At 39.1% G+C, this 25,481-nt stretch overlaps 1 protein-coding gene and 1 long non-coding RNA gene across 2 annotated transcripts; both read right to left on the bottom strand.

Moving 5' to 3' along the window:
- Window positions 1-1,020: 1,020 nt before the first annotated feature.
- Window positions 1,021-7,141, bottom strand: LOC143863290 (uncharacterized). Its single transcript, XR_013240861.1, has 2 exons — window positions 6,911-7,141; window positions 1,021-1,461 (listed from the first exon to the last, which is right to left on the bottom strand). It is a non-coding gene; the product is annotated as an uncharacterized LOC143863290 (long non-coding RNA).
- An 11,102-nt stretch (window positions 7,142-18,243) lies between these two features.
- On the bottom strand, window positions 18,244-25,481 carry LOC143863289 (secoisolariciresinol dehydrogenase-like). Its single transcript, XM_077373976.1, has 2 exons — window positions 25,369-25,481; window positions 18,244-19,097 (listed from the first exon to the last, which is right to left on the bottom strand). Exons 1-2 carry the CDS (start codon window positions 25,404-25,406, stop codon window positions 18,317-18,319), a joined length of 819 nt encoding a protein of 272 aa, XP_077230091.1. The 5' UTR covers window positions 25,407-25,481; the 3' UTR covers window positions 18,244-18,316.

Raw genomic sequence — 25,481 nt, 5'->3', positions numbered from 1 at the left:
TTTTCCATTACGTTTGTTACAAGCCTTAATATATAGTTCCCAAAAGAGCGTTTTCCCTTTTTGAATAATGCCAAGTGAGCGTATTTATACAAAGGAGTATTTACCACTTAAAACACCATTCAAATGAAACATATGTGAATCTTTTTCTTAAAACTTAAGATTGAATCTATGTCACACCCTGACCCTACTGTGTAAATTTTGTTCGGTTCTAGGTCTTCCCACCCTTCCCGATTTTGTTTTCCAGCATCACTAACTGTGCCTGACCCACTTTGGGGGCCCGTCCCTTAGAGATTCTGAAAATGTGTCTAAACAGGGAGAGGGGGAATCCACATATATAGCCCAACAACCTTTCCTCCCTTTCCGATGTGGGATCTCACAATCTAATAAAACATGTGAGATTATAAATCCTTAAAACTCATTATTCTAATCATTTGTGAAATATTTTTACTACTTGGGGATTATGTCAAACGATTGTGAGTTCAACCCCGATTATGGGGCCCACAATTACGCTTAAATTTGAGTCCAATAATCAGTTGTCATAATCTTAAACAAACAGGCCCTTGTACATTAACCCTTCCTCCCAAACCTACTATGATTCTACTCTTTCTATACACATATTGTTCACTTATAATGAGAGTTATTATATACATCATCTTAATTTTATGATGCTTCCCACACGCTTCATATATACTTTTTAAAGCCTTTTGCTTCCCAATTTTCTCTCTTTTAAACCCATTGATTACCGCTTCTGCTTCAGCTTCTCGCGTCACTTCTCGCACTCACTTCCCATTTGGCAACTATACTATGTATCCACTACTATAGTAAGTAGGACACAGTGGTGCATCCAAACTGACCCTAAAGGTTTTTAACAGGTCCATGAGCTTGTGGAATGTAGAAGCAGTTTCCGTAACTCAGGCTCACCAAAGTGGCTTGAGCTAATACTGTTAAAAAATAACCCCCAAAAAAAAAATCCGTTGATCTCATCCAATCACATCATTTTAGAGTTTGGCTCCAATCAGATATTAGAATCTACCGTATTTGGCAAAAAATCATTCCCATTTTTCCATTACGTTTGTTACAAGCCTTAATATATAGTCTCTAGCTCTTAAACTACTAAACCTTACATTAGGACAAGGCCCCATAAAAGCTACTTGAAGGTTCACAAGCTTAAAGCAAGCTGGGAAACAGATGACCCTCTAACGAAAGCTAAAAACAACATCAAGAAGCATGGGAAGTGTATATACCAAACGCTGGATTGACAATAGTGTAACCTCCATCAACTACAAGGTTGTGCCCACTTACATACCCCGATTCATCACTCCCTAAATAAAGAGCAGCTTCAGCAATATCTCTTGGCTTCAACACTTCCCCTTTCAGGTTAGAATAAACATTCTTATAAGTCTCACCATCTTCATCAATCTCTAACTTGAAGGGATCCTTAGTCGAAGGAGTTGCAATTACCTAACCATTTAAAAATTCATGAAAACACCCTTTCACCTAAACATTTAAAATAACTATTTTTTGAATAATAAAAATAACCTTTGGGGTTATAAGAAGGGGAATCTTGTAAATTTTATAGCTCATATTATTTTTATGTTATATGGGATTTCCTAGCATCCGTCGCAAACTGAATTTTGTGGATGGGCTGTTGCATGTGAGAGCAGCCACTCAGGTTCACTTATCAGCAGATTTTATCTTCATTCACGAGATGGCTGCTCTCACATGCAACAGCCTACCAGCCTATTCACGAAATGCCTTTTGCGATGGACGCTAGCAAATCCCATGTTATATTGCTAGCGTCCATCGCAGAAGGCTTTTCGCGGATGGTCTGCATCTAACAGCAGCCACAGAGGCTCACTTTTCAGCAGATTTTGTCTTCATTCACTCTGTGGCTGCTGTCAGATGCAACAGACCATCCGCAAAAAGCCTTCTGCGATGGACGCTAGCAAATCCCTATATTGTATGTGCTATTTGTTAAATGGAAATTTGACACAGGGGGAACAAATAAATGACATAATATCACAGGGGTCAAGTGTTTGTTGAAAATCACAGAAGGGGGTCAAAACCTGGTTAATGAAAATTCGAATGACGAGAATGCCCCTTTGGCAGAAACACAGTGATTTGACTTAGAAAAAAAAAAACATTTAAGCTTTCCCTCTTCTCTCCTCTCGTCTCTGTTTAATTTTTTTTCGTCCTCTCCTCCAGCAATCTCTACGGCAATCTCTCCGGCGATCTCGACGAAGGTGAAGCACGTATCAAACCTCGCATTTGAAGGAAACCCTACCTGGTACGTCGTTTCCTTCCCTTCCTTTATTCAATCTCTTTTTTATTTATTTTTTAAAAGGAAAATCAGGTTGAGAGAGATGCAAAAGGGGGGGGGGAATCCTTTTTCATGCAATATGTTTTTTATTTTTTTCAGTTGATATACATGTCAGTTATTGCATTTCCTCCTACAGAGTAAACTAGTTGTAAATGCTTGTAAATGCTGTTTGTTGCTGCTAAGGTTTTATGTTTTACATTAATTTGTGAAATGGAGAAACGTTCTGCTGTTTTTTTATTCGAGGGTTTTATTTTGTACATTAATTTGTGAAATGGAGAGATGGGATTTCATTTCATATATGCGTATCTACCTACAGAGTAAAATAGAGTTGCAAGCTATGCTATTTGTTGATGCTATAGTTTTATTTTTTTACGCTAATTTGTGGAATGGAGAAATGCGATCTCATTTCATGTACATATCACTTACCGCATTTCCACCTACAGAGTAAAATAAATGCAAATGCTCGTCTGCTGTTTGTTTATGCTAGGCTTTTATTTTTACAATTTGTGGAGTGGAGAAATCGGATTTCAAAAACACCTTCTTCAATACCATGTAGAGCTCCCCTATATTGCCCTTCAAAACACTCTTTAGGTACTAGTAACCCCACCTAGGTAGCTGAAAACCCTTTTCTGTGAACTTGAGGACCATGGGGGCAGTTGATGGCCCCTCTATGGGGACTTCTTCTACCCCATTTAAGGACCCATAACACCTTCTTCAATACCATGTGGAGCTCCCCTATATTTTCGTTCAAAACCCTCTTTAGGTACTAGTAACCACACCTCGGTAGCTGAAAACCCTTTTCTGTGAACTTGGGGACCATGGTGGGCAGTTGATGGCCCTTCTATGGGGACTTCTTCTACCCCAATTTAAGGACCCATAACACCTTCTTCAATACCATGTGGAGCTCCCCTATATTGCCCTTCAAAACCCTCTTTAGGTACTACTAACCCCACCTCGGTAGCTGAAAACCCATGAGAAGCCCCCCTTAGGTACTAGTAACCCCATTTATGTAGCTGAAAACTCCTGAGTTTGAATTTGAGGACCATCTTTTGGATTCGATGGACCCTCCATGGATTCCTCTTCTACCCCATTTGAGGGCCCATAATCCCTTCTGTAATACCATGCACAGCTCCCCTATATTGCCCATGAGAAGCCCCCCTTAGGTACTAGTAACCCCCCCTCTGGATTGATGGTAGGGTTTTATTTTTTACGTTAATTTCTGGAATGGAGAAATGCGATTTCATTTCATGTACATATCACTTACCGCATTTCCACCTACAGAGTAAAATAAATGCAAATGCTCGTCTGCTATTTGTTTATGCTAGGCTTTTATTTTTACAATTTGTGGAGTACATGCAAATAAAACAAATAGCAGACGAGCATTTGCATTTATTTTACTCTGTAGGTGGCAATGCGGTAAGTGATATGTACATGAAATGAAATCGCATTTCTCCATTCCAGAAATTAACGTAAAAAATAAAACCTTAGCATAAATCCAGAAGATGGTCCTGAAGTTCAAAGTCATGGGTTTTCAGCTACAAAAATGGGGTTACTAGTACCTAAGGGGGGCTTCTCATGGGCAATATAGGGGAGTTGTGCATGGTATTACAGAAGGGATTATGGGCCCTCAAATGGGGTAGAAGAAGAATCCATGGAGGATCCATCGAATCCAGAAAATGGTCCTCAAATTCAAACTCAGGGGTTTTCAGCTACATAAATGGGGTTACTAGTACCTAAGGGGGGCTTCTCATGGGTTTTCAGCTACCGAGGTGGGATTAGTAGTATCTAAAGAGGGTTTTGAAGGGCAATATAGGGGAGCTCCGCATGGTATTGAAGAAGGTGTTATGGGTCCTTAAATGGGGTAGAAGAAGTCCCCATAGAGGGGCCATCAACTGCCCACCATGGTCCCCAAGTTCACAGAAAAGGGTTTTCGGCTACCTAGGTGGGGTTACTAGTACCTAAAGAGTATTTTGAAGGGCAATATAGGGGAGCTCTACATGGTATTGAAGAAGGTGTTTTTGAAATCCCATTTCTCGACTCCACAAATTGTAAAAATAAAAGCCTAGCATAAACAAATAGCAGACGAGCATTTGCATTTATTTTATTCTGTAGGTGGAAATGCGGTAAGTGATATGTACATGAAATGAAATCGCATTTCTCCATTCCACAAATTAACGTAAAAAAATAAAACCATAGCATCAACAAATAGCATAGCTTGCAACTCTATTTTACTCTGTAGGTGGATACGCATATATGAAATGAAATCCCATCTCTCCATTTCACAAATTAATGTACAAAATAAAACTCTAGAATAAAAAAACAGCAGAACGTTTCTCCATTTCACAAATTAATGTAAAACATAAAACCCTAGCAGCAAGAAACAGCATTTACAAGTATTTTACTCTGTAGGAGGAAATGCAGTAATTGACATGTATATCAACTGAAAAAAATAAAAAACATATTGCATGAAAAAGGATTCCCCCCCCTTTTGCATCTCTCTCAACCTGATTTTCCTTTTAAAAAATAAATAAATAAGAGATTGAATAAAGGAAGGGAAGGAAACGACGTACCAGGTAGGGTTTTCTTCAAATGCGAGGTTTGATATGTGCTTCACCTTCGTCGAGATCGTCGGAGAGATTGCATACAGATCGCCGGAGGAGAGGACGAAAAAAAATTAAACAGAGACGAGAGGAGAGAAGAGGAAAGAGAGAAGAGGGAAAGCTTAAATGTTTTTTTATTTTTCTAAGTCAAATCACTCTGTTTCTGGTAGAGGGGCATTCTCGTCATTCAAATTTTTGTTAACCGGGTTTTGACCCCCTCCTGTGATTTTCAACATCCACTTGACCCCTGTGATATTATGTCATTTATTTGTCCCCCCTGTGTCAAATTTCCTTCTTAAATTGACTCACCACTTAGAGTTGCACCGCAATGGTACTATTTAATTAAAGATGAAAGGACTCAGGAGGCTCTCCGTATGCCAAAATGCAAGGATTTATATGATCTAAGATATGACTTGCAGAGAAATTATGGTGGCCGACCCTGAAGTCCCGCGAAGGTGATATTTGATCCAACAGCAGCTTCTTAAAAAGTGCACTGCTGTTGGATCAAATATCAAGGGTGTACCATCATGGTGCTTGACTGTCGGGCACCATATAAAAACTCTGATTTGCAATACCAATTTGAGAAAATGTACCTTAGCCATCTTATAAACCACCCATTTTACCTACATGGCCTCCTCTCAACGTAAATCAAGAGGATGAGAAGGCCCATTGCCAATCAAGAGAGTATTTGATAGGCCCCACCTCAGTGACAAATGAAAAGGCGTGATCTGCGCTAGAGATAATGAGATGAACTGAAGACGTCCACATTGACTTAGGAAAAAAAAGGGACCGACCCGTACACAACACATAGGATACACTAAGGTTGTGTTAGGATTACCAGAATCAACACTAGAATCTGCGTCTTATTTCGAGTATGCCTGATTCACACGTTTAATTGGTTCCAAAAAATGAAAGGAATACCGAGGCAGAATCAAAGGGAGAAAATGATGGAATCAGTTTCCCACCGTAAGAAGTGGGATTCTAATTCTACCCCAGTCGAAATGAGATTTTTATTGGAAATTTCTAAATATTATACATATGGGGAAACATTTTCTGCGCGATACCTCAGATAAGTTATCTGAGCAAGAGCTCAAAAAATCATGTGGGCCCACATTGTTTGGATGATCCAAAGCATTCATTTGATAGGCCCTTACATAGATAAGGTGTGCCCAAAAAATCAGCTCCATAGGATCATCCTAACCCTTCAATTTTTGGAGGTTAAAATGGACAGATTTGTGAAGGTTTATACCCATCCACTTTGATCTCCACAAATCGAAAGGTTAGGATAATCCTGTAGAGCAGATTTTTTGTGCACACTCTATCTATCTTTGAACTATCCAAATGAATGCTTCGGATCATCCAAACAATGTGGGCCCATATGTTTTTTTGAGCTCATGCTCAGATAACTTATCTGAGGTATTGAGCAGAAAACGTTTTGGGGGTCTAAAGCATTATATATATATGAGCTTACTGTTTATGCGCTCGAGCATGCAGAAACAGGGTGTCCCACATTTTGGGGGATCCAAAGCATTCATTTGATGGGCCCTATCATTGATAGGGTGTCCACAAAAAATCAGCTCCATTTGATCATCCTAAGCCTTCATTTGTGGATGAAAATGGGCAGATTTGTGGACAAACAAGATCCGCCCATTTTCCCTCCACAAATGGAAGGGTTAGATGATCCAAGGAGCCGATTTTTGGTACACACCATCGAATCTCCTCCATAAAGTGCAGTCAAACCCCGATGCTCATCAGCATAGCACGACTTCTGCCCCAACCAATGGATCCTCTATCTCTTTCCATCGCGTATAAAGTTATTTAAATATATACTTATCTCTAGTATCGATCCAATGACAAAAATGGATTCTCAATTTTCTAAAATGGAAATCTTATGGGTTAAAAAAAATAAAAAATCCACAGAAGGTGTATCAACAAAGAAAACATGTGCAAATTGTTGTAAAATAGGTTTAGGGGGGGGGGGGGGGAATACCTCTTGGTAACGGTAGAGAGAAGGGATAGGCTTCCCATGAGTTGGTGCAAAATCTGGACACAAATAGGTTACAATGGAGAGATATTTATACTGATATCATTTGGCATGTTTTTCTTGATTCCGGAGGGGCTGCTGTTATCATTTTGCGTGTTTTAGTAGAAAGGAAGATAATGGATTATGGCATCTATGGGTATGTGAACGCAATTTTTGCGTGCGAGTTTAGTTCTTACGTTTCTGCTTTCACTATCTTGATGGCTTTGAAAGGCCCTTTTCATTTTAGATTGTATTTGTGACAACCTATTGTGGGCCCCAAACAGATTATTGGGGCCCAGAATCAATTTTCCCAATCTAAAACGAACAAACGCCTAAGATGCACGATTCCTTTTGTCGGCTCGAGTGGAAAACTTGTAATTAGAAAGTTAGACTCATGTAGCATGCCAAACTTGTGTGCTGAATCTGCTGATTAGAAAAGGAAATGATATTGCCACCAATTTTAGGGAAACACTTCTAAAACGGGATCCAGTTTAGTAAATAAAGAAGATAGTGAAATTGACCGATCAATTTAGTAAATCAAGAGATTCTCAACCCTAACCCAACCCAACCCAACTCGAGCCTCGATTGAGGATGGTCAACCCTAACCCAACCCGCCTCTAAATCGGGTTAGTTTGGGTTTGCGTTGGGTTCAGGTTGAGTCAGGTTCATCTCGGGACAAATAGAAAAATACAAGGGAAAACAACATAATCCTAGAAAAACATGAGAAAACTAGAGGATAGAGGTCAGATTCAGGTCGGTTCGAGTCGCCAAGGCTCAACCCCAACCTAACCCGAAATTAAATCGGGTTGGCTTTTCCCGACCCTAACCCAACCCAACACGAGAAAATGCCAACCCAACCCGAGCCAAAATCTAGTTGAACCCGACCCAAGTTGCACCCCTAAGTTAGTGGGCCTAATTTGATTACAATGAGGTAGACCTGGCAAACGGGTGGGTCGGGCCGGGTCAACCGGCGGGTGATGCGGGTGCGGGTCCACGGGTCGGGTGAGGAAATGAACCGCATTTTTGCGGGTCAGAATTTAGGTGACCCGCGCGGCCCGCGGGTGGGACGGGTCAACCCGCCATATTACCCGCAAATATGGCGATTGTAATAATTCTCTTGATTTGACCGCATCTGTTTTTTTCATAATTGTCATAACTTTCTATATTTTATTGGTATTTTTTTCATAATTTTACAACTTTATAGCCATTTCCAAGGTAATTTTCCATTTAAAACTTTATAACTTTAGCCATTTTACTTTTTCTGTGTAATGATTACTTTTTTTTGGTTTACTGAGCATCTTTGCACGAGATGGCCACATGCCGAAGTTGCCAAAGGAGAAGTTTGGTAGCAAATTCTTATAAAATAAAAAACAGAAGGAAATGTTATCAACACTACTGTTTCTTATGTGCGCATTCTCACTTTATTAAAAGTATGGTATGGCCCACACCATAGGATGATCCAAACCGTCCATTAGATAGGCCATAGCCTAAATAGGTTATGCTCCAAAAGTCATTTCCATAGGATGATCCTAACCCTCCAATCTGAATGTTAGAGGGTTGATCCTAACCCTCTATAGATCGGAGGGTTAGAATCAACCAATGGAAATAATTTTGGGGCATAACCTATTTAGGCTATGGCCCATCTAATGGATGGTTTGGATAATCCTATGGTGCGGGTCATATCGTACTTTTTATAAAGTGAGGAGTTCCCTCATAAAAAACAGTAGTGCTGATAACATTCTCAAAAAAAATTAAAAAATAAAGTAAAAATGCGGGTGCCCGCGGGTTGACCCGACCCGACCCGTGTTTTTGCGGGTTGGGTCACCCGCGGGTTAGATTTTGACGGGTCACTAAAACTTAGACCCGTGCACGCAAATTTGCGGGTGGGTCGGGTCGACCCGCGGGCACGGGTCGCTTTTGCCAGGTCTACAATGAGGCCACCCCTACCAAAGAGGAAGGGGGTCAATGAACGGTTGGATGTACTATCCAAATCAAAACTTAAATTGGCTTCGGATTATCCATTGTGTAATGGTACGGGTGTTTAGGGAACATATTTCCCAAAGTAGGAAAATCGAGCATTTTCGTCCCCTGAAGATTGGATATCAGACAATTAAGAAGAAGGGAACGGTACTTCTTCGTTAGGATCTTCCAACTCTTCGTTAGGATCTCCATCTCGCGCGCCTCTAAATAACTTTACTTTTTCCCTCACTTAACGGTAACATGAAAGACAAAAGTAATGAACAATACCTGTAAGAAAATCTCACCTTAGAAGATGATTCCTTTCAAACGAAACTGATTACAAAAACTCGGGTGTTGCCGAAGAACGATTACAAATCCCGGTACTGCAGGAATTTGGAACTACGAACTATCGTAGCAACAAACTTAAGACAAAACAATAAGATAAAGATAAATTAAGACATAGTTGTTGTTTGATGTGAGTGATGCTGCCTCCTTCTTATAGCAACTCCTTGTGGCGGTTATTCCCTACAACAATTTCCTTTTTTGAAATTTGAATGGCACTTGCACCGCTGCTTGTAACTTCCAAAAGCCACAACCACCGCTTTTATTTTTCACACCACTATCTCCAACTTCTAAAGGCCACTACCATAATTACTCGTAACTTCCTTTTGAAAAGGCCTTCATGTATGAAAATAATTGCCCCCAAATATCTGTTGGCGAATTTCAAAATGGGTGTAAACAGACAAGATCTAGGCACATTACAAGGATCCATGGACACATTTCAGATCCTTTTCATAGGATCCAAAATTATATTGATTGGAACCGGACAAACAACAATAGCCCGTAGGATAGTCCTAAATCCGATTTGTTTTACTATTTTTCAAAAATACCCTTCAATTTTTTAAAACTTTGATCAAGGGTTATTTTAATGAAAATAAACTATATGCATTTTTTTTCCGAATGATTCCCCCATTTTCACTATTTTGTCATTCATCTTTCTAAAGTCTCAGGTCACCCCTTCTTTTCCTTTCTTAACCATTGACATGAGAATTTTAACTGTGTATACTATACGCAGGGATAGAGGCAGCCCCACTCCCCCTGAAAATTTTGGGATCGATTTTACCGTATATTTGAATTTCACATTTGTCCTTTGCCTACTTAAATTTCTCGTTTTTTCGTGAAGAGAGGCAATGCCCTTTTTGGAAGTTTCTTAAGATATTTTCGCAAATGACCGACCCTACTTCCACGGGCGAGAAACACGATCTTCCACTATGAGAAAACAATATACGATGATTACAATGGATTAAAACCCAAACCCGCAACCCTTTCCTTGTTTCTCTCAACCCAAGACCGTACAAGAGAATAGGGAAGAAACCCCAAAGAGAACAACCTTCTCTCTCTCTCTCTCTCTCTCTCTCTCTCTCCACAAGGTAGACAACAAACCTCACGCCTCTCACACACACCCTTGGTCGTATGAGAGATGACTTATATCAAGGTATTGCCCAAACCCTAATAGGAGGACACTTTCCGTTTTGGTTTCCAATCACGAAAGGAAACGTACTCTGTAGGAAACAAGGCAACTTTCATTCTTGCCTTCCCCCTTCCCACCGAGTGTTGGGAAATAGGGCAACTTTCCCAACAAAAGACATGCATACATATTCGACAACAAGATTATACCCACTCACACACCTTGAATCATGACCCCCCAAATAAATGTTGGAAATTTAATCTTGACCACTTGATCTTGATCATCTATCCACTTGACTTTCTTGGCTTAGAAGACAAGACTTGACCACATTGGAAATCTCCTTTGTGGCATTTAATGGCTTAGGGACTATGTTTTGTGTTTTGGAATTGTGCTAGTCATTTACTTTTCATATAATAGTGTGTTAGTGGTACTTAGGAAAGCTAATAGTAATTAAGAAAAGTTAATTTCGGATTTGTAATGAGGGCTAAGATTTAGACCTTGTATCTTCTTCATTTGTAAGTTCTTTTAGTGAAATTTGAAAAGTTTTGAGTAGTACATCAACTTGGGTTACTTTCTTTGTGTGTTTGACATCAAGAGAACAATCTTCTTCTCTTGAAACTCATATTCTGCCTCCAACCTCGTTGGTTTCATTCCAACAAAGTGGTCTCAAAGCGTAGGTTGAAAGTTGATCATGGCTTCCAATATGTTGCAACCTCAACTTCCTCGATTCAATGGCAAGAACTACAACCAATGGAGCATTCAAATGAAGGTGTTGTATGGATCTAAAGATCTATGGGATATTGTTGAGACCGGCGTTGAAGAACCGGAGGATCAAGCGGCTCTCACTCCACAACAACTCAATGAGTTGAAAGACAATCGGAAGAAAGATAAGAAGGCTTTGTTCTTTATCTATCAAGCGGTGGATGAAGTCATATTTGAACGAATTTCATCGGTGACTACGGCAAAAGAAGCATGGGATACACTCTATACATCATACAAAGGAGAAGACAAAGTAAAGTTGGTAAGATTACAAACCCTTAGATGTGAGTTTGATGCATTAAGGATGAAAGATTCGGAATCGGTTGAAGATTTTTACAATCGTGTTATTTCTCTTGTGAATCAATTGAGAATAAATGAAGATATTCAAGATCGAAGGATTGTGGAGAAAATACTTAAAAGTTTGACTCGAAAATTTGAGTATATTGTTGTTGCGATTGAAGAATTCAAGGATTTAGCTACTTTATCCTTAGAAAGTTTATTGGGATCGCTCAAATCCCATGAACTACGAATGAAGCAATTTGATTCTTCTCATCTAGAACAAGCTTTTCAAACTCAAGTCTCTTTTAGGGGTGATTCTAGAGGAAGAGGAAGTGGAAGAAATTCTTTTCGTGGAAGAGGGAGAAATGGTGGAGAAAGAAATCAAGAATATGAAAAAGATGAAAGTGGTTCTTCTACAAGAGAAAGAGGGAGAGGAAGACCTATATCCCAAATTCAATGCTATCATTGTCAAAAGTTTGGTCATACCATGAAGTATTGTAGAAAGAAGATTGCGGAAGAAAGCAAGAAAGACTCCACCTTCATGCATGAGAAAGAAGAAAGTAAAGAAGAAGACACACTTTTTCTTGCTTGCAATGTGCAAGAAGTGGCTCTTGAAGAGACGTGGTATCTTGATAGTAGTTGTAGTAACCACATGACGGGCAACAAAGGCGTATTTGTAAAGTTGGATGAATCTCTCCAAAGTAAAGTTCTAACGGGTGATGACAAGAGGCTTTCCATAAGGGGAAGTGGTGATATTCTTGTTCAAACAAAGAAAGGCGTCAAGCGCATCTCCAATGTTTTCTATGTTCCCGGTCTAAAGCACAATCTCTTGAGTGTTGGGCAACTTCTAATAAAAGGGCACGGTGTTCATTTCAAGAAAGATGTATGTGAAATCAAAGACAAGAATCATGTTCTCATAGCCAAGGTGAGAATGACTCAAAACAAGATGTTTCCTCTAAAGTTTCAAAGTGAAGTTTTTCCTTGCTTCAACACTATTGTCAAAGATATGTCACAGCTATGGCATCTTCGCTATGGTCACTTGAGCTTTAACACTTTATCTCTTATGAACAAGAAGCATATGGTGAGAGGCATGCCGAACATCGACCGCCAAGATCAAGTGTATGAAGGATGTGCACTTGGAAAGCATCAAAGAGCTATTTTCCCATTGGAAAGGCATGTAGGGCATCAAATCCTCTTGAGCTAGTGCATTCGGATTTATGCGGGCCTATGCAAACAACATCAGTTGGCGGTAATCGATATTTTCTCACCTTCATTGATGATTATAGTAGAAAGACATTGGTTTATTTTTTTAAAGAAAAATCGAAAATCTTTGGATGCTTTAAAATTTTCAAGAGCTTGGTTGAAAAGCAAAGTGGTTTCGTGTTGAAAACTTTGCGTTCCGATAGAGGTGATGAATATGTTTCTCATGAGTTTGAGAATTTCTTGAAAGAGAATGGGATTCGGCATCAACTAACCACTCAGTACACACCTCAACAAAACGGGATTGCCGAAAGAAAGAATCGGACGATTATGGAATTGGCTAGAAGTATGCTGAAAGCTAAAGGGATGCCTAATATGTTTTGGGCGAAAGCCGTTGCATGTGCCATTTATCTCTTGAATCGGGCATCATAAAAAAGTGTTCAAGGTATGACTCCTCAAGAAGCTTGCAGTGGTCATAAGCCTTGTGTTTCTCACTTGAGAATTTTTGGTAGTATTGCCTACTCTCATTTGCCGGATGAAACAAGAAGAAAGTTGGATTATAAATCTGAAATATGTATCCTTGTTGGATATAGTGAAAGTTCAAAAGCGTACAAGTTGTTCAATCCCTTGACTAAGAAAATTGTCATAAGTAGGGATGTGAAGTTCAATGAAGAAGAATGTTAAAATTGGAATCAAAGTGAGAAGAAGAAAGAAGTTTTGGTAGATATGGATGAAAGCAAAGATACTCATGGTGGTGGAACTGAAGAAAATGAAGAGGATATGGCTCCTCCTATCACTTCATATTCTTCTCCATCTTCTTCGGCTCCATCATCTTCATCGTCTTCAACAAGCCCCGACTCTCCTCCAAGGCAGACGAAAAGCATAAGAAAAATTTATGAGAAGTCTAGAAGAATTACCGATGAAGAGTTGCCAAATTTTGCTTTGTTTGCCGATGCCGATCCGATTAGTTTTGAGGAAGCATGTCAAGAAGAAAAGTGGAAGCAAGCAATGAATCAAGAAATGTGTTCAATCCAAAGGAACAATACTTGGGAGCTAACGGAGCTTCCAAATGGGCAAAAGACTATCGGTGTGAAGTGGGTTTACAAGACAAAGTTGAATGCAAGTGGTGAAGTTGAAAAGTATAAAGCTCACTTAGTAGTAAAAGGCTACAAGCAAAGGTATGGCACTGATTACAAAGAAGTGTTTGCTCCCGTTGCTCGACTTGAGACAATTCGTATGGTTCTAGCTTTGGCGGCACAAAATAGTTGGAAGGTTTATCAAATGGATGTCAAATCGACATTCTTAAATGGGTTTCTTGAAGAGGAGGTGTATGTTGATCAACCTTCCGGTTATGTGAAGAAAGGTGAAGAAAGCAAAGCGTGCCGATTGAAGAAGGCTTTATATGGCTTGAAACAAGCACCAAGGGCATGGTATAGTCGCATTGACAGATATTTCATGAAGAATGGTTTTAAAAGGTGTCCTTATGAACACACCCTCTACATCAAAGAGAACACTAAATGTGAGCTTTTGATTGTTTGCTTAAATGTTGATGATTTAATTTTTACCGGCAATAGTTCAAGTATGTGTGAAGAATTCAAAAGAAATATGATGCAAGAATTTGAGATGACCGACATAGGTCTTCTCCATTTGTTTGTTGGTATTGAGGTCAACCAAAGAGATGATGAAATTTTTATTTCTCAAAAGAAGTATGCAAAGGATTTGCTGAAGAGGTTTAGAATGGAAGGTGCTACACATATTAGCACACCTATGGAAGTTGGTTTGAAACTATGCAAGAATGAGGATGAGAAAGGAGTTGATGCAACTCTTTATAGAAGTCTTGTCGGTAGTTTCATATACTTGACGGCTACAAGACCAGATCTTATGTTTACGGTGAGTATGATTAGTAGATTTATGGAATCACAAAAAAGAAGTCATTGGGAAGCCGGTAAAAGAATCCTAAGGTATGTAAGTGGAACGGTTGATCATGGGATACGTTATGGAAGAGTTAAAGATTCAAGTTTGATTGGTTATTGTAATGGTGATAGGGGCGGAAGTGTTGATAATAGCAAGAGTACTTCTGGCTATGTTTTTAACATTGGTTCAGGTACAATTTCATGAGCATCAAAGAAGCAATTGGTTGTTGCTCTTTCTACGGCGGAAGCGGAGTACATTTCATTATCTTCGGCGGGTTACCAAGCTCTTTGGCTACGATGGATATTAGAAGAACTCAAACATCTGCAACAAAGTGGTACGGGTTTATTTTGTGATAATAGTTCGGCGATTTCACTCACAAAGAATCCAATTTTTCATGGCAAAAGCAAGCACATAAGGATCAAGTATCATTTCATTCGAGACTTGGTAAATGATAGAGTTGTCAATGTTCGTTTTTGCAAAACTCAAGATCAAGTTGCGGATATTATTATAAAGGCTTTGAAGACTGATACATTCGTCATGATGAAGGCAAAACTCGGTATTGTAGTGGTCTAGCTTAAGGGGGCTGTTGGAAATTTAATCTTGACCACTTGATCTTGATCATCTATCCACTTGACTTTCTTGGCTTGGAAGACAAGACTTGACCACATTGGAAATCTCCTTTGTGGCATTTAATGGCCTAGGGACTATGTTTTATGTTTTGGAATTGTGCTAGTCATTTACTTTTCATGTAATAGTGTGTTAGGGGTGCTTAGGAAAGCTAATAGTAATTAAGAAAAGTTAATTTCGGATTTGTAATGAGGGCTAAGATTTAGACATTGTATCTTCTTCATTTGTAAGTTCTTTTAGTGAAATTGGAAGGGTTTTGAGTAGTACAACAACTTGGGTTACTTTTTTTGAGTGTTTGACATCAAGAGAACAATCTTCTCCCTCCAACCTCGTTGGTTTCATTCCAACAATAAAGGCAACATTCTCTACTTTCAAAAAAAAAAAAAAAAAACCTTAAGGTTAGCAGAATCATTTGCAACCTTCTCAAACTCTCAACCACTCCCTTAACAAAGCCCATAGCCAAAGATGTTGCAACGGAGAAAGGAGACATGCTATTTACTCGAATTCCAAGCTGCCCGGGTTCGGCGGCCATGTTCTTCGTGAGCCCGTCACCGCGTGCTTTGTGCAGGTCTAAGCATGGGAGCCAGCTCTGGCTATGACCGAACTCCCCTGCGTGTCGGTATCATTACGCGGGTGGGTGTTTTGTGCCCAGAAAGACGCCCCGTTACATTGGTAATTCGCACCCTTTCGAAGTCCAATTTCTCGTTGTGGAGGACGGATGGCTTGAATGTGTCTATGATAGGGGTAAAAACAGGGCGGGTTCAACCCGGAAAAAGTCAAGTCAGGTTGGGTTGAGTTTGGGTTCGTTTCGGGTTGGGAAAATCCCAACCCAGGTTGAGTTCGGGTCCAGTTGAGGTTGAGGGCTTCCGCAACCCGACCCGAATGAAACCCAAGATTTTTTTTTATCATTTTTGTTTTCAGTATAGTTAAAAAGTCAGGTTGAACTCGGGGTCGTGTCAGGTCGGGTCGGGTTGAACCTCATCAGGTTGGAAATCAGGTCATTCCTCAGGTCGGGATCGGGTTGGACTCATCCCGATCTGAGTTGCACCCCTACTCTATGAGGCCGGCATTGTTGAACAAGACATCTAGCTTTCTGTGGTTGGAGACAGTACAATCGACGGTGTTTTGGATGTGGGTTTCAATCGTTACAATGCACTAGATGAAGGAGGCATTTTGTATAGCCTAATGCTTAGCAAACTTAGTGACCCTGTTCGTCTTGGATGTCATGACGACTTTGGCAGCAAAAAAATTGGCAGTGCATTCACCGATCTCACTGACACCGCAGGTAATTAACGCCACTTTCCTTCAAGTCTACAAAGCATGGTTGCAAAAAGTAGTTACAACATTCTACAATTAATTGAAATTTCTTTAACAAAGCTCGAATTTTTTTTGAAGAGGAACAAAGCTCGAATTTTCTACACTTCGTTCTGAACTTTAATAAAAGTTTCTAACAAATACTTTAAAATTGTAAGGATTTGAGACCTTGTTGATGAATAACTCTAAATCAATTCAAGATTTTTTTACTAGAGTTACTACCACCGTAAACTAAATCCGGTCTCTTGGTGAAGCTCTTAAAAAATAAAAAAATAAAGTATTTGTGTATTCTTCCTTTATTAAAGGCTTTATCTATTCTTTTGTTTTCTTTTGGGATACGACAAGCTAGAGCATTTGATAGGACTGTCTTTCATTTGCCAAATTATTACCAGAAAAAATGCTAAGAAACATTGTGGGATCTCATATATATATATATATATATATATATATATATATATATATATATATATATATATATATATATATATATATATATATATATACACCGAAAGGCCACATTTGGATACCGGCAAGATTTAGATTTGGATTTAGTTGATATTTTGAACTGGATTAGATCCTTAGATTTCCAAATCAGCTACAACAGTGCAAAAAATTCCGATTTTCAAATCTTTTCTGCGAGACATTATTTGAAAATCAATATTTGTGGCAACTTCCGTCACCATCGTTGCTCCTCGAAGTTGCTCCGGCAGCAGTGAGACATCCCTCCCTCTCTCTTTCTCTCTCTTGAAACATGATCATGAAGATGATTGATGTGTTTTGTATCCAAAACTCAAATCCAAATCAAAATACAAATGCATAAGGTATCCAAACGGGCCCAAAAGGAAAACAAGCAAAATTGGGATTTGTGTCAGGAAAACTCCAACGAAATACAAAGTGAATAAGATCACCAACCAGGACAACAACCCAAGCAAAAAAACTATGTCCCGGCACTGCACTTTTTTACATCCCACCACAACTCAAACAAGTTTTTCATAAATTAAAAACACTTGGGATTTATCTTTAAACTCCATTGCAAATACAAATCTAGTGGATAAGACATGTAGAAGAGCTTTATGCATTTTTCCACTATATGTGGGTCCAAATGTAGGCCACACTTAATAAAGGGAAGTGATATTTACGCCCCTTTTGATCACCAGGCACACCCGGTGTCAGTGTATCAATGACAAAAGGAGGCCTGATGTACTTGATGTCAAAAAAATTCAAGGGCTTTGATTGCAACGTTGACTGTCATTGGGTGTCTCTGGTGATCAAAAGGGGCGTAAATATCATTACCCTTAATAAAACACCAACACCTTTTGCACTTATAATTGGCATCTTCTGCTCCTCTTTCTCGATGAGGAATCAATTTGACTAGTAGTTTGTTAAGAAGTCACATATACGGTCCTCACTATGAACAGTGTATGGTGATCAAAGAACCAATTACTTCAAAAGCTTAAGCTGTTAGAGTTGGTGTTATTTAATCATTCTTGCTTCAATACTCTCCCTCACGTGTGGCCCCTCATTTTTGGGGGTGGTCTCTTTTTTTCGGTAGCTCGTACAAGTGGCACATGTGGCCCCTCTTTTGGGTTCGCCGTACATATGGATTTTTAATATCAATGAGTTGTTGGGTTTTAAACCCATGACTTGCTGTGAGGCAACAGTTCATACTTCAACACTCAAGGGATAAATTAAATGTGAAACAACAAGTTACAACAAAAGCTTAAATGTCAGAGTTGGTGTTATTTAATCATTTACGCTTCAATACTGACAATGATACCCAGTCACAAAAGTAATAAGGTATGTTTGGATTGCAGGAATTGGAAATAGGAATTGGCATTTCATCCCATCTTGTCCTACTTTGAAAATTGCATCGCATACATTGGATTGACAATGGTGTAACCACCATCTACCACAAGGTTGTGACCACTCACATACTTGGATTCATCACTTCCCAAATAGAGAGCAGCATTAGCAATGTCTTCTGCTTTAAGATAGACCCCCTTAAGATTAGCAGGAACCTCCATTGACTTCTCAAGCTCTTCACCCTTTGCCGGAAAGAATCTCTCAGCCAAAGGGGTTACCACACCATAAGGAGAAATAGAATTTACTCTAACACCAAACTGCCCGAGCTCAACGGCCACGTTCTTCGTGAGCCCCACCACTGCGTGCTTTGAACATGTGTAGGCATGAGTACTGATCCCACCTAAGACTGAAGCAATACTAGCTGTACTAATTATGCTGCCACGACGAGCTGGGATCATGACCTGAGCAGCGTGCTTGATGCCCAAGAAGACGCCTGTTAGATTCACACTATTTACTCTTTCAAAATCTGCCTTCTCATTGTTAATAATGTTTTGCTTGAATGGGTCTATGATGCCAGCATTGTTGAACATTATGTCGAGCTTCCCATACTTGGTAACAACACTGTCGATAGCATTTCGGACATGTTCTTCGTTTGAGACATCACAGTGGATGAAACAATCGGGGGAGGCGAGGTCTTTGCTAACTAATTGGCCCAATTCGTCTTGGATGTCGGCTATGAACACTTTGGCACCGTGCCGGTGGAACAATTTGGCCGTCGATTCGCCAATCCCGCTTGCTCCGCCAGTGATCAGTGCCACCTTACTTTCTAGTCTATAGATAAAAGTCAATAGGTTTTGAAAAAAAAAAATCAGTTCAGAGGAGCTAGTAACAACCCTAGTAGGAAAATTATGTTAGCATTAAAGAAGTGAATACATGGGATTAACACTCCGGCAAAAGACAATAAGTGATTCTGCTGAAATAAAATTATCATCTGAAGTGTTCTACCCCTGTCTCACTTTAGTAGAGCATCTCTAGGAGGTTCTGGAATTCATTAAACATGGCAACTTTTGTGAGCTTTGCTAGGCTGGATCAAGAAAGAGCAACTCTAACATCATTGGAGGTTTGATGGAAGAATATTATCTTTCCAGGATAAAATATGTAAAATAAAAGAAAATATGGAATAAATTACAAATTGTATGGGAAAATATGAAATTAGGTTTTGGAAAGGATAATAAAATAGAAAATTTCAAATATTATTTGTATATAGCAAAAAGAATTATTTACGCAGCGTCTAGTGTTAGACCTATCAAGAATGTATTCTATAAAGGTGAATTTAAAGAAGATCGGCAATGGGGGTTTTAGTGGTGTTTAACAACGCCGACCCAACGCGGAACGCGGCCGAAGAAAATCCTTGTCAACTCGGAGCGGACGCGGCCAAAAACGCGGTTGGCGCGGTTGATGCGGTCAAATCAGATGAGTCTTCATTTAAAAAAATAAATAAATAATAGAAAAAGTATAGAAATAATATAGAGGTATTTTTAAAGGGAAATGTTAGCAGCACTACTGTATTTTGATGAGGGCACTCCTCACTTTATTAAAAGTAGGGTATGGCCCACACCATAGGATGATCCAAACCATTCAATAGATGGGCCACAGCATAAATAGCTTGTGCCTCAAAAATCATTTCCATAGGTTGATCCTAACCCTCCCATCTGAATTGTAGAGGGTTGATCCTAACCCTCTATAGATCGGAGGGTTAGGATCAACCTATGGAAATAATTTTTGGGGCACAACCTATTTAGGCTGTGGCCCATCTAATGGACGGTTTGGATCATCTTATGATGCGGGCCATACCGTACTTTTAATAAAGTGAGGAGTGCCCACTCTTACAACAGAGAACCACCTCAGATTCATTAAGGGCCCGTAATGAATAAGACAAAATATGCCACTAGATGGCTTTTTGCAAGATTGCCTAGTAGATCTCTTAAAAAAATGTTATATTCTCCCTCCTATTTACCTGGGACAGCCCCTGTAGTCCAAAAAAGTAGTTATAAATACACTCGAAGGGGTTGCCACAAATAAACAAAGGGACACTAATGGCACTTCCCAAATATTTAGGGGTTGAAAAGGCATGATAGAACGGCCGTATTGGTTGGCAGGTGACAAGTGATAACACATTCAGCCATCTTGTTTTTTTAGGGTTATTTACTGTTACATGCTGGACATTTGAAAAAATGACGAGAAAATGTTGACTTTTGAAAAAACCCTAAGAAATGCTATTTTATTAAAAAAATGACTTTTTAGGACGAAAATACCCCTAACATTACTTTATCTTTCTCTTCTTTGTTTTTACACTTTTTTACCTTTACTTTCAAATTTTAGAGTGTCATTTCTAGGTTTTACTTCGACCCTTTTTGTGTGAAACGGCCCATTTTCTGGCGATAGAAGCCTTCTTCTCCGGCGAAACATCTTCATTTCTCCGGCATATGCTCATTTGTCTTGAGAGGTTAGAAGGAGTTCTCTAGAGACGCCCCTTTCTCATTTTCTTTTTCCTCCTCCAAATATCCAAAATCTCATTATCTTTGAAAGTATTTCCCATTTTCTAGTGGCTGTAGCAAAAATAGGTGGCTGTAGCCAAAATCAGTTGCCCAAAGAGCTTTCACTAGGCAAAAGGGTAGTGGAAGCCAAAATGGTACTCGCACGGGTTATTCATAGCCAAAAAATAGGTTAGTTGAAGCTAAAAAAATGTAACTCGAATCCAAAATCGATAGGTCAAACCCACAAAGTGATAGTCGAAGCCAAAATAAGAAGCAAGGCACTCGAAGCAAAATGTAAGTTATTTGAAGGCAAAAATGATAGTCAACGCCAAAAAAATGCTAGTTGAAGAAAAAAAGTTACTCGAAGCCAAAAATGATAGTCGAATCCAAAAAATGATAGTCAAAGCAAAAAAAAATGATAGTCGAAGCCAAAAAAATTTTTACTTAAGCCAAAAAACTAGTCGATGCCAAAAAACAAATTACTCAAAGCCAGAAAAAGTTAGTTGAAGCAAAAAAAAATTTAGTCGAAGCTAAAAAAAAGAAGTCGAAGATAAAAAAAATTTAGTCGAAGCCAAAACGTGTTAGTCAAAGTGAAAAAAAAAAGTTTGTCAAAGCCCAAAACGTGATAGTCGAAGCCAACAAATATTTCTCGAAGTCAAAATATATTAGTTAAAGACGAAAAAAGTTCCAAATGTTACTGGAATTCAAAAGTTTTAGTCGCAGCCAAAAACATGTTAGTCGAAGCAAAAAAACCAGTTATTCGAAGCCTAAAAAAATTTAGTCGAAGCGAAAAACACAACGGCGAATGTTACAGGAAACACATTTTTCACTTCGACCAAGTAATTTTTGGCTTCGACCAAGTAAATTTTGGCTTCGAATATCCTGTTTTGGCTTTGAGTACCTGTTTTTGCGTTGAGAAGAAGAGGGGGAGATCTCGAAATTCTTCTTGAGAAATATTTGACGAGGCAGAAGGCTTATGGGTCCAATTTTGTGCATTTCAAGCAAAAAAAACCTTTGAATACCCTAAAAAATGAGAGAGAGAGAGAGAGAGAGAGAGAGAGAGCGAATGAGATGATGTTAGATGGAGTTTTGAAAAAAAAATAGAAATATATATAGAGAGAGAGGGAGAATGAGATTTCAAGCTTACCTTCTTACGTATTGCCGGAGAAAAGAGTAGGTTTCGCCGGAGAAGAAGCACTTCAACTAAGTTAAAAACAGGGTAAAAGTAAAACTGTAAAAAGAAGAAGGGAAGCAGAATAAATGTACCGAGGGGCATTTTGGTCCTAAAATTTTGATTTTTTTATAAATCAGCATTTATTCGTTTTTTCTCAACAACTGACATTTTTATGTCAATAATGCAACTCTCTGACCCGTAACAGTAAATAACCCTTTTTATTTTTACTAAAAACGAATCTTGTGATTGGAAAAGGTTTTTATTTTTACTGTGGTTGGCAGTAAGGGTGTCAATTTTGGCTCGGGCTCGGAAGCTCGCTCGAGCTCGGCTCTAAAAAAGCTCGGCTCGAGCTCGGCTCAAATTCTTACCGAGCCGAGCCCGAGTTAGGCCAGGCTCGGCTCGGCTCGGCTCGTTAAGGCTCGTCATGTCACATCTGCAAAAACGTGTCAACATCACCTGCAAAAACGTAAGGAGGGTGCGTATCAAACGGCTGTGGAAAATCGAAATTAATTTTTTCCTCGTAATTGTCATATCTTTTAACTTATTTGGTATTTTTTCTTAATTGTAATAACTTGGTACCTTCTATTCCTAATTTTTCATTTTAAACTTTATAAATTCAGCTATTATACTTTCTGTCTGTAATGATTACTTTTTTTTTTATTTGCTTTTTTGCTACCGACCTTTGCCAAGTGCGAAACTTTCAGCTATATTACTTTCTGTCTGGAATGATTACTTCTTTTTTTATTTGCTTTTGCTACCGACCTTTGCCAAGTGCGAAACTTTATAACCCAAGCTCGATGAAGCTCGCGAGCCTGCCCGAGCCTGACCGAGCCGAGCCGAGCCTAGTTCGAGCCCGAGCCAAGCCTTTGAGCTTAACGAGCCGAGCCGAGCCTGGCCAAGCTCGGCTCGTTTACACCCCTAGTTGGCAGGTGACAAGTGACAAGACATTCAGCCTTATAGTTTTCAGTGGTCTACTACATTGGAAAAAAAAATCTTGTTTTTTATTTTTACCGAGTCATTCATTTTTTTTCTTTTCGTTCAACATGACTCGGACTCGGCCGAGTCTGTGACTCTATAACGCGGCTACCACCATTCCGCGTCGACTCGGCCAAGTCCCGAGCCGAGCCAACGAGTTTTAAATCACACTGGTTTTTACCAATGTTTGATTTTTCTTGGGGAAATTGATCCGGAAATTGCATTTTATTTTGGAAATTATGAGTACCTTGTACTTTCAATTCTTCTTACTACCGGATGGTGCCATACATAAAAGACCTGTTTGCATCTTCTCTGAACAAGGGTTCTTTCTTCATCTTCTTTTTCTTCTTTTTATTTGTTTTGTTTTTTCATTACCACTGTCAGGGACCATTGTTGCAACTTGAAAGAGGAAGAGGGAAAAAAGGAAGAGGAGGATGAAGAAACAGAAAAGAGAAGGAAGAATCGACGCCGAAAAAAAAGGAAGATGCCTGAAAAAATAAAAAGAAATAGGAAGAAGAAGAAGAGGAGGAAGTTGGGATCGAGTCGAGAAAAGTTGAGATCAAGTCGAGAACTTTTCCTAACTCGTCCCCAACTTTTGCCGCCGCAACGTGAACCTATGTTTTCCTGAGATGGCTTGAAGTTTTCCTACTTAACCCAACATTTTCTACTTGACCCCAACTTTACTTAGTCAACATGAACTTTTGCCTACACGACAAGAATTTTTCCCGCTAAGACCCAAACTTTTCTGACTTGACCCTAACTTTTCTCAACATGACACGAAGTTTTCTCGACACGGCCTGAACTTTTCCTACTCGACAACATTTCCACTTTTTTTTCCTCTTTTTTCTTTCATTTTTTCTTGTGACGTCCATTTTTCCGACGTCATCCAATTTTTCTGGCGTCGATTCTTCTTTTTCCATTTCCTCCCCATTTTTGTCCTCTTTTCAAAAAATAACGGAATTTAGGAGGTGGAATTGACACCGGGGCTGAATTAGAGGCAGGAAAAATGCCACAATCTTCCCACCCCAAGAGGTGGTATCCTAAGCCAGCCACAATTAGATTGGAATTTTATTAGAGTTTTTTAATTAAAACTTTTATTTTAATTTATTTTCTCATTTCGTTAGAGGGAGAATCAGAATAGGAATCTGTTACCGTTCGGATCGACGATCGCAATCCTTAGGGTTGTGGAAAAAAACACACAAGAAGTAGAACTCTTGCTAAATGATAAAAAAAGCTTTCTTTTTTTAGCCAAAAACTATCATCCGCTTTCTTTTTTTAGCCAAAAACTATCATCCCCTCTTTGCTCATACTCATTGATATATTTGGAGATACAAGAAGTAAATGAGATACATGGAAAATGACTTACCAATAACTTCTATACCTATTCTCAATACCCTATAATAACTTCTAGGACAATTTTCATGACAATACCATTTCCTAAGTAGTCAAAGTACAAACCCAATAAGTCTTAACAAAGTCCCTATAAATCATTAAAGAAATACTTAACTAACACATACTAAAAACTAGACACAGTAATTGCTTATCTAAATTCCCATGCAAAACCAAGACCAAGTCAAACCACATAGATGTGCCACATGGATGACAAATGGCATTATCCTACGGTGCCACTTGGATATGCCACTGCATCAGAATCGATATAAGAAGTTGATTCCTATTCCTGGGCATTCCAACCGTAGGCCGAGTGAAGTGATACAAGGACAAGCTAGTAATTGCAAGTGTATTCAAAGAGGAGAAAAAACTCTCCCCCCTTGATTTTTGATCCAGGTCAAACCTCCTTTTTTTACTTTTAGGTTGATCAAAAATCAACATGGTTGATATTTTCTCTCTCCACCCTTTACATATAAAGGGCGGCCACCATATAATTTCTCCAAAGGAGTTTTTACATGGTGCCCGACCGTCCAATGTAAATGGCAGAGAGAGAAAAAACTCTCCCCCTTGATATTTGATCCAGGTCAAACCTTCTTTTTTCACTTGTAGGTTGATCAAAAATCAATTTGGTGGATATTTTCTCTCCCCGCCCTTTACATATAAAGGGCGGCCACCATATAATTTCTCCAAAGAGGAATATATCTGTAAAAAAATATAAGAATTAATAAGTAATTTATGCCTGCTTGAAAACATGGCAGAATATGGAGGGCTGTCCCTGTCCCTAACATCCCTGATACAGGAGTGTCTTCCTAGCGGCTCTCACACAAGAATAAATATAGGGAAATGTTATCAGCACAACCATATTTTGATATTTGCACAAACCCACTAGTCTTTTCTTCCTTTTGACAGCTCTTTAATTAAATACTAAAAGAAAAGATGGTTTGAGAAAATATCAATGTATGGCTGTGCTGATATCATTTCTCTAAGCATAACTTTCAAAAAAAATTTGCAAAAAGGGGAAGATTACCTTCTAGCAACCATAGGGAGAAGAGAGGTGCTTCCCATGGTTGAGGCCGTGTCACAAGTCACAACTGATCTACTCTGTGTCCAAAAGATTGCGTTTTGTAGAAGAAGAAAAAC

The sequence above is a fragment of the Tasmannia lanceolata genome, unplaced genomic scaffold (genome assembly GCF_043159265.1).
Source record: "Tasmannia lanceolata isolate RefF3 unplaced genomic scaffold, GAP_Taslan_0.1 ptg000044l, whole genome shotgun sequence".
In the NCBI taxonomy this organism is placed as follows: domain Eukaryota; kingdom Viridiplantae; phylum Streptophyta; class Magnoliopsida; order Canellales; family Winteraceae; genus Tasmannia; species Tasmannia lanceolata.
This window is presented reverse-complemented; position numbering and strand designations above follow the sequence as displayed.

Excerpts from the sequence above, each read along its gene's own strand:
- LOC143863289 (XM_077373976.1), bottom strand. The coding sequence starts at position 25,406 with ATGGGAAGCACCTCTCTTCTCCCTATGGTTGCTAGAAG. Across the intron at positions 19,098-25,368 it reads CTCCCTATGGTTGCTAGAAG|ACTAGAAAGTAAGGTGGCAC; the intron begins GTAATCTTCCCC and ends TTTTATCTATAG.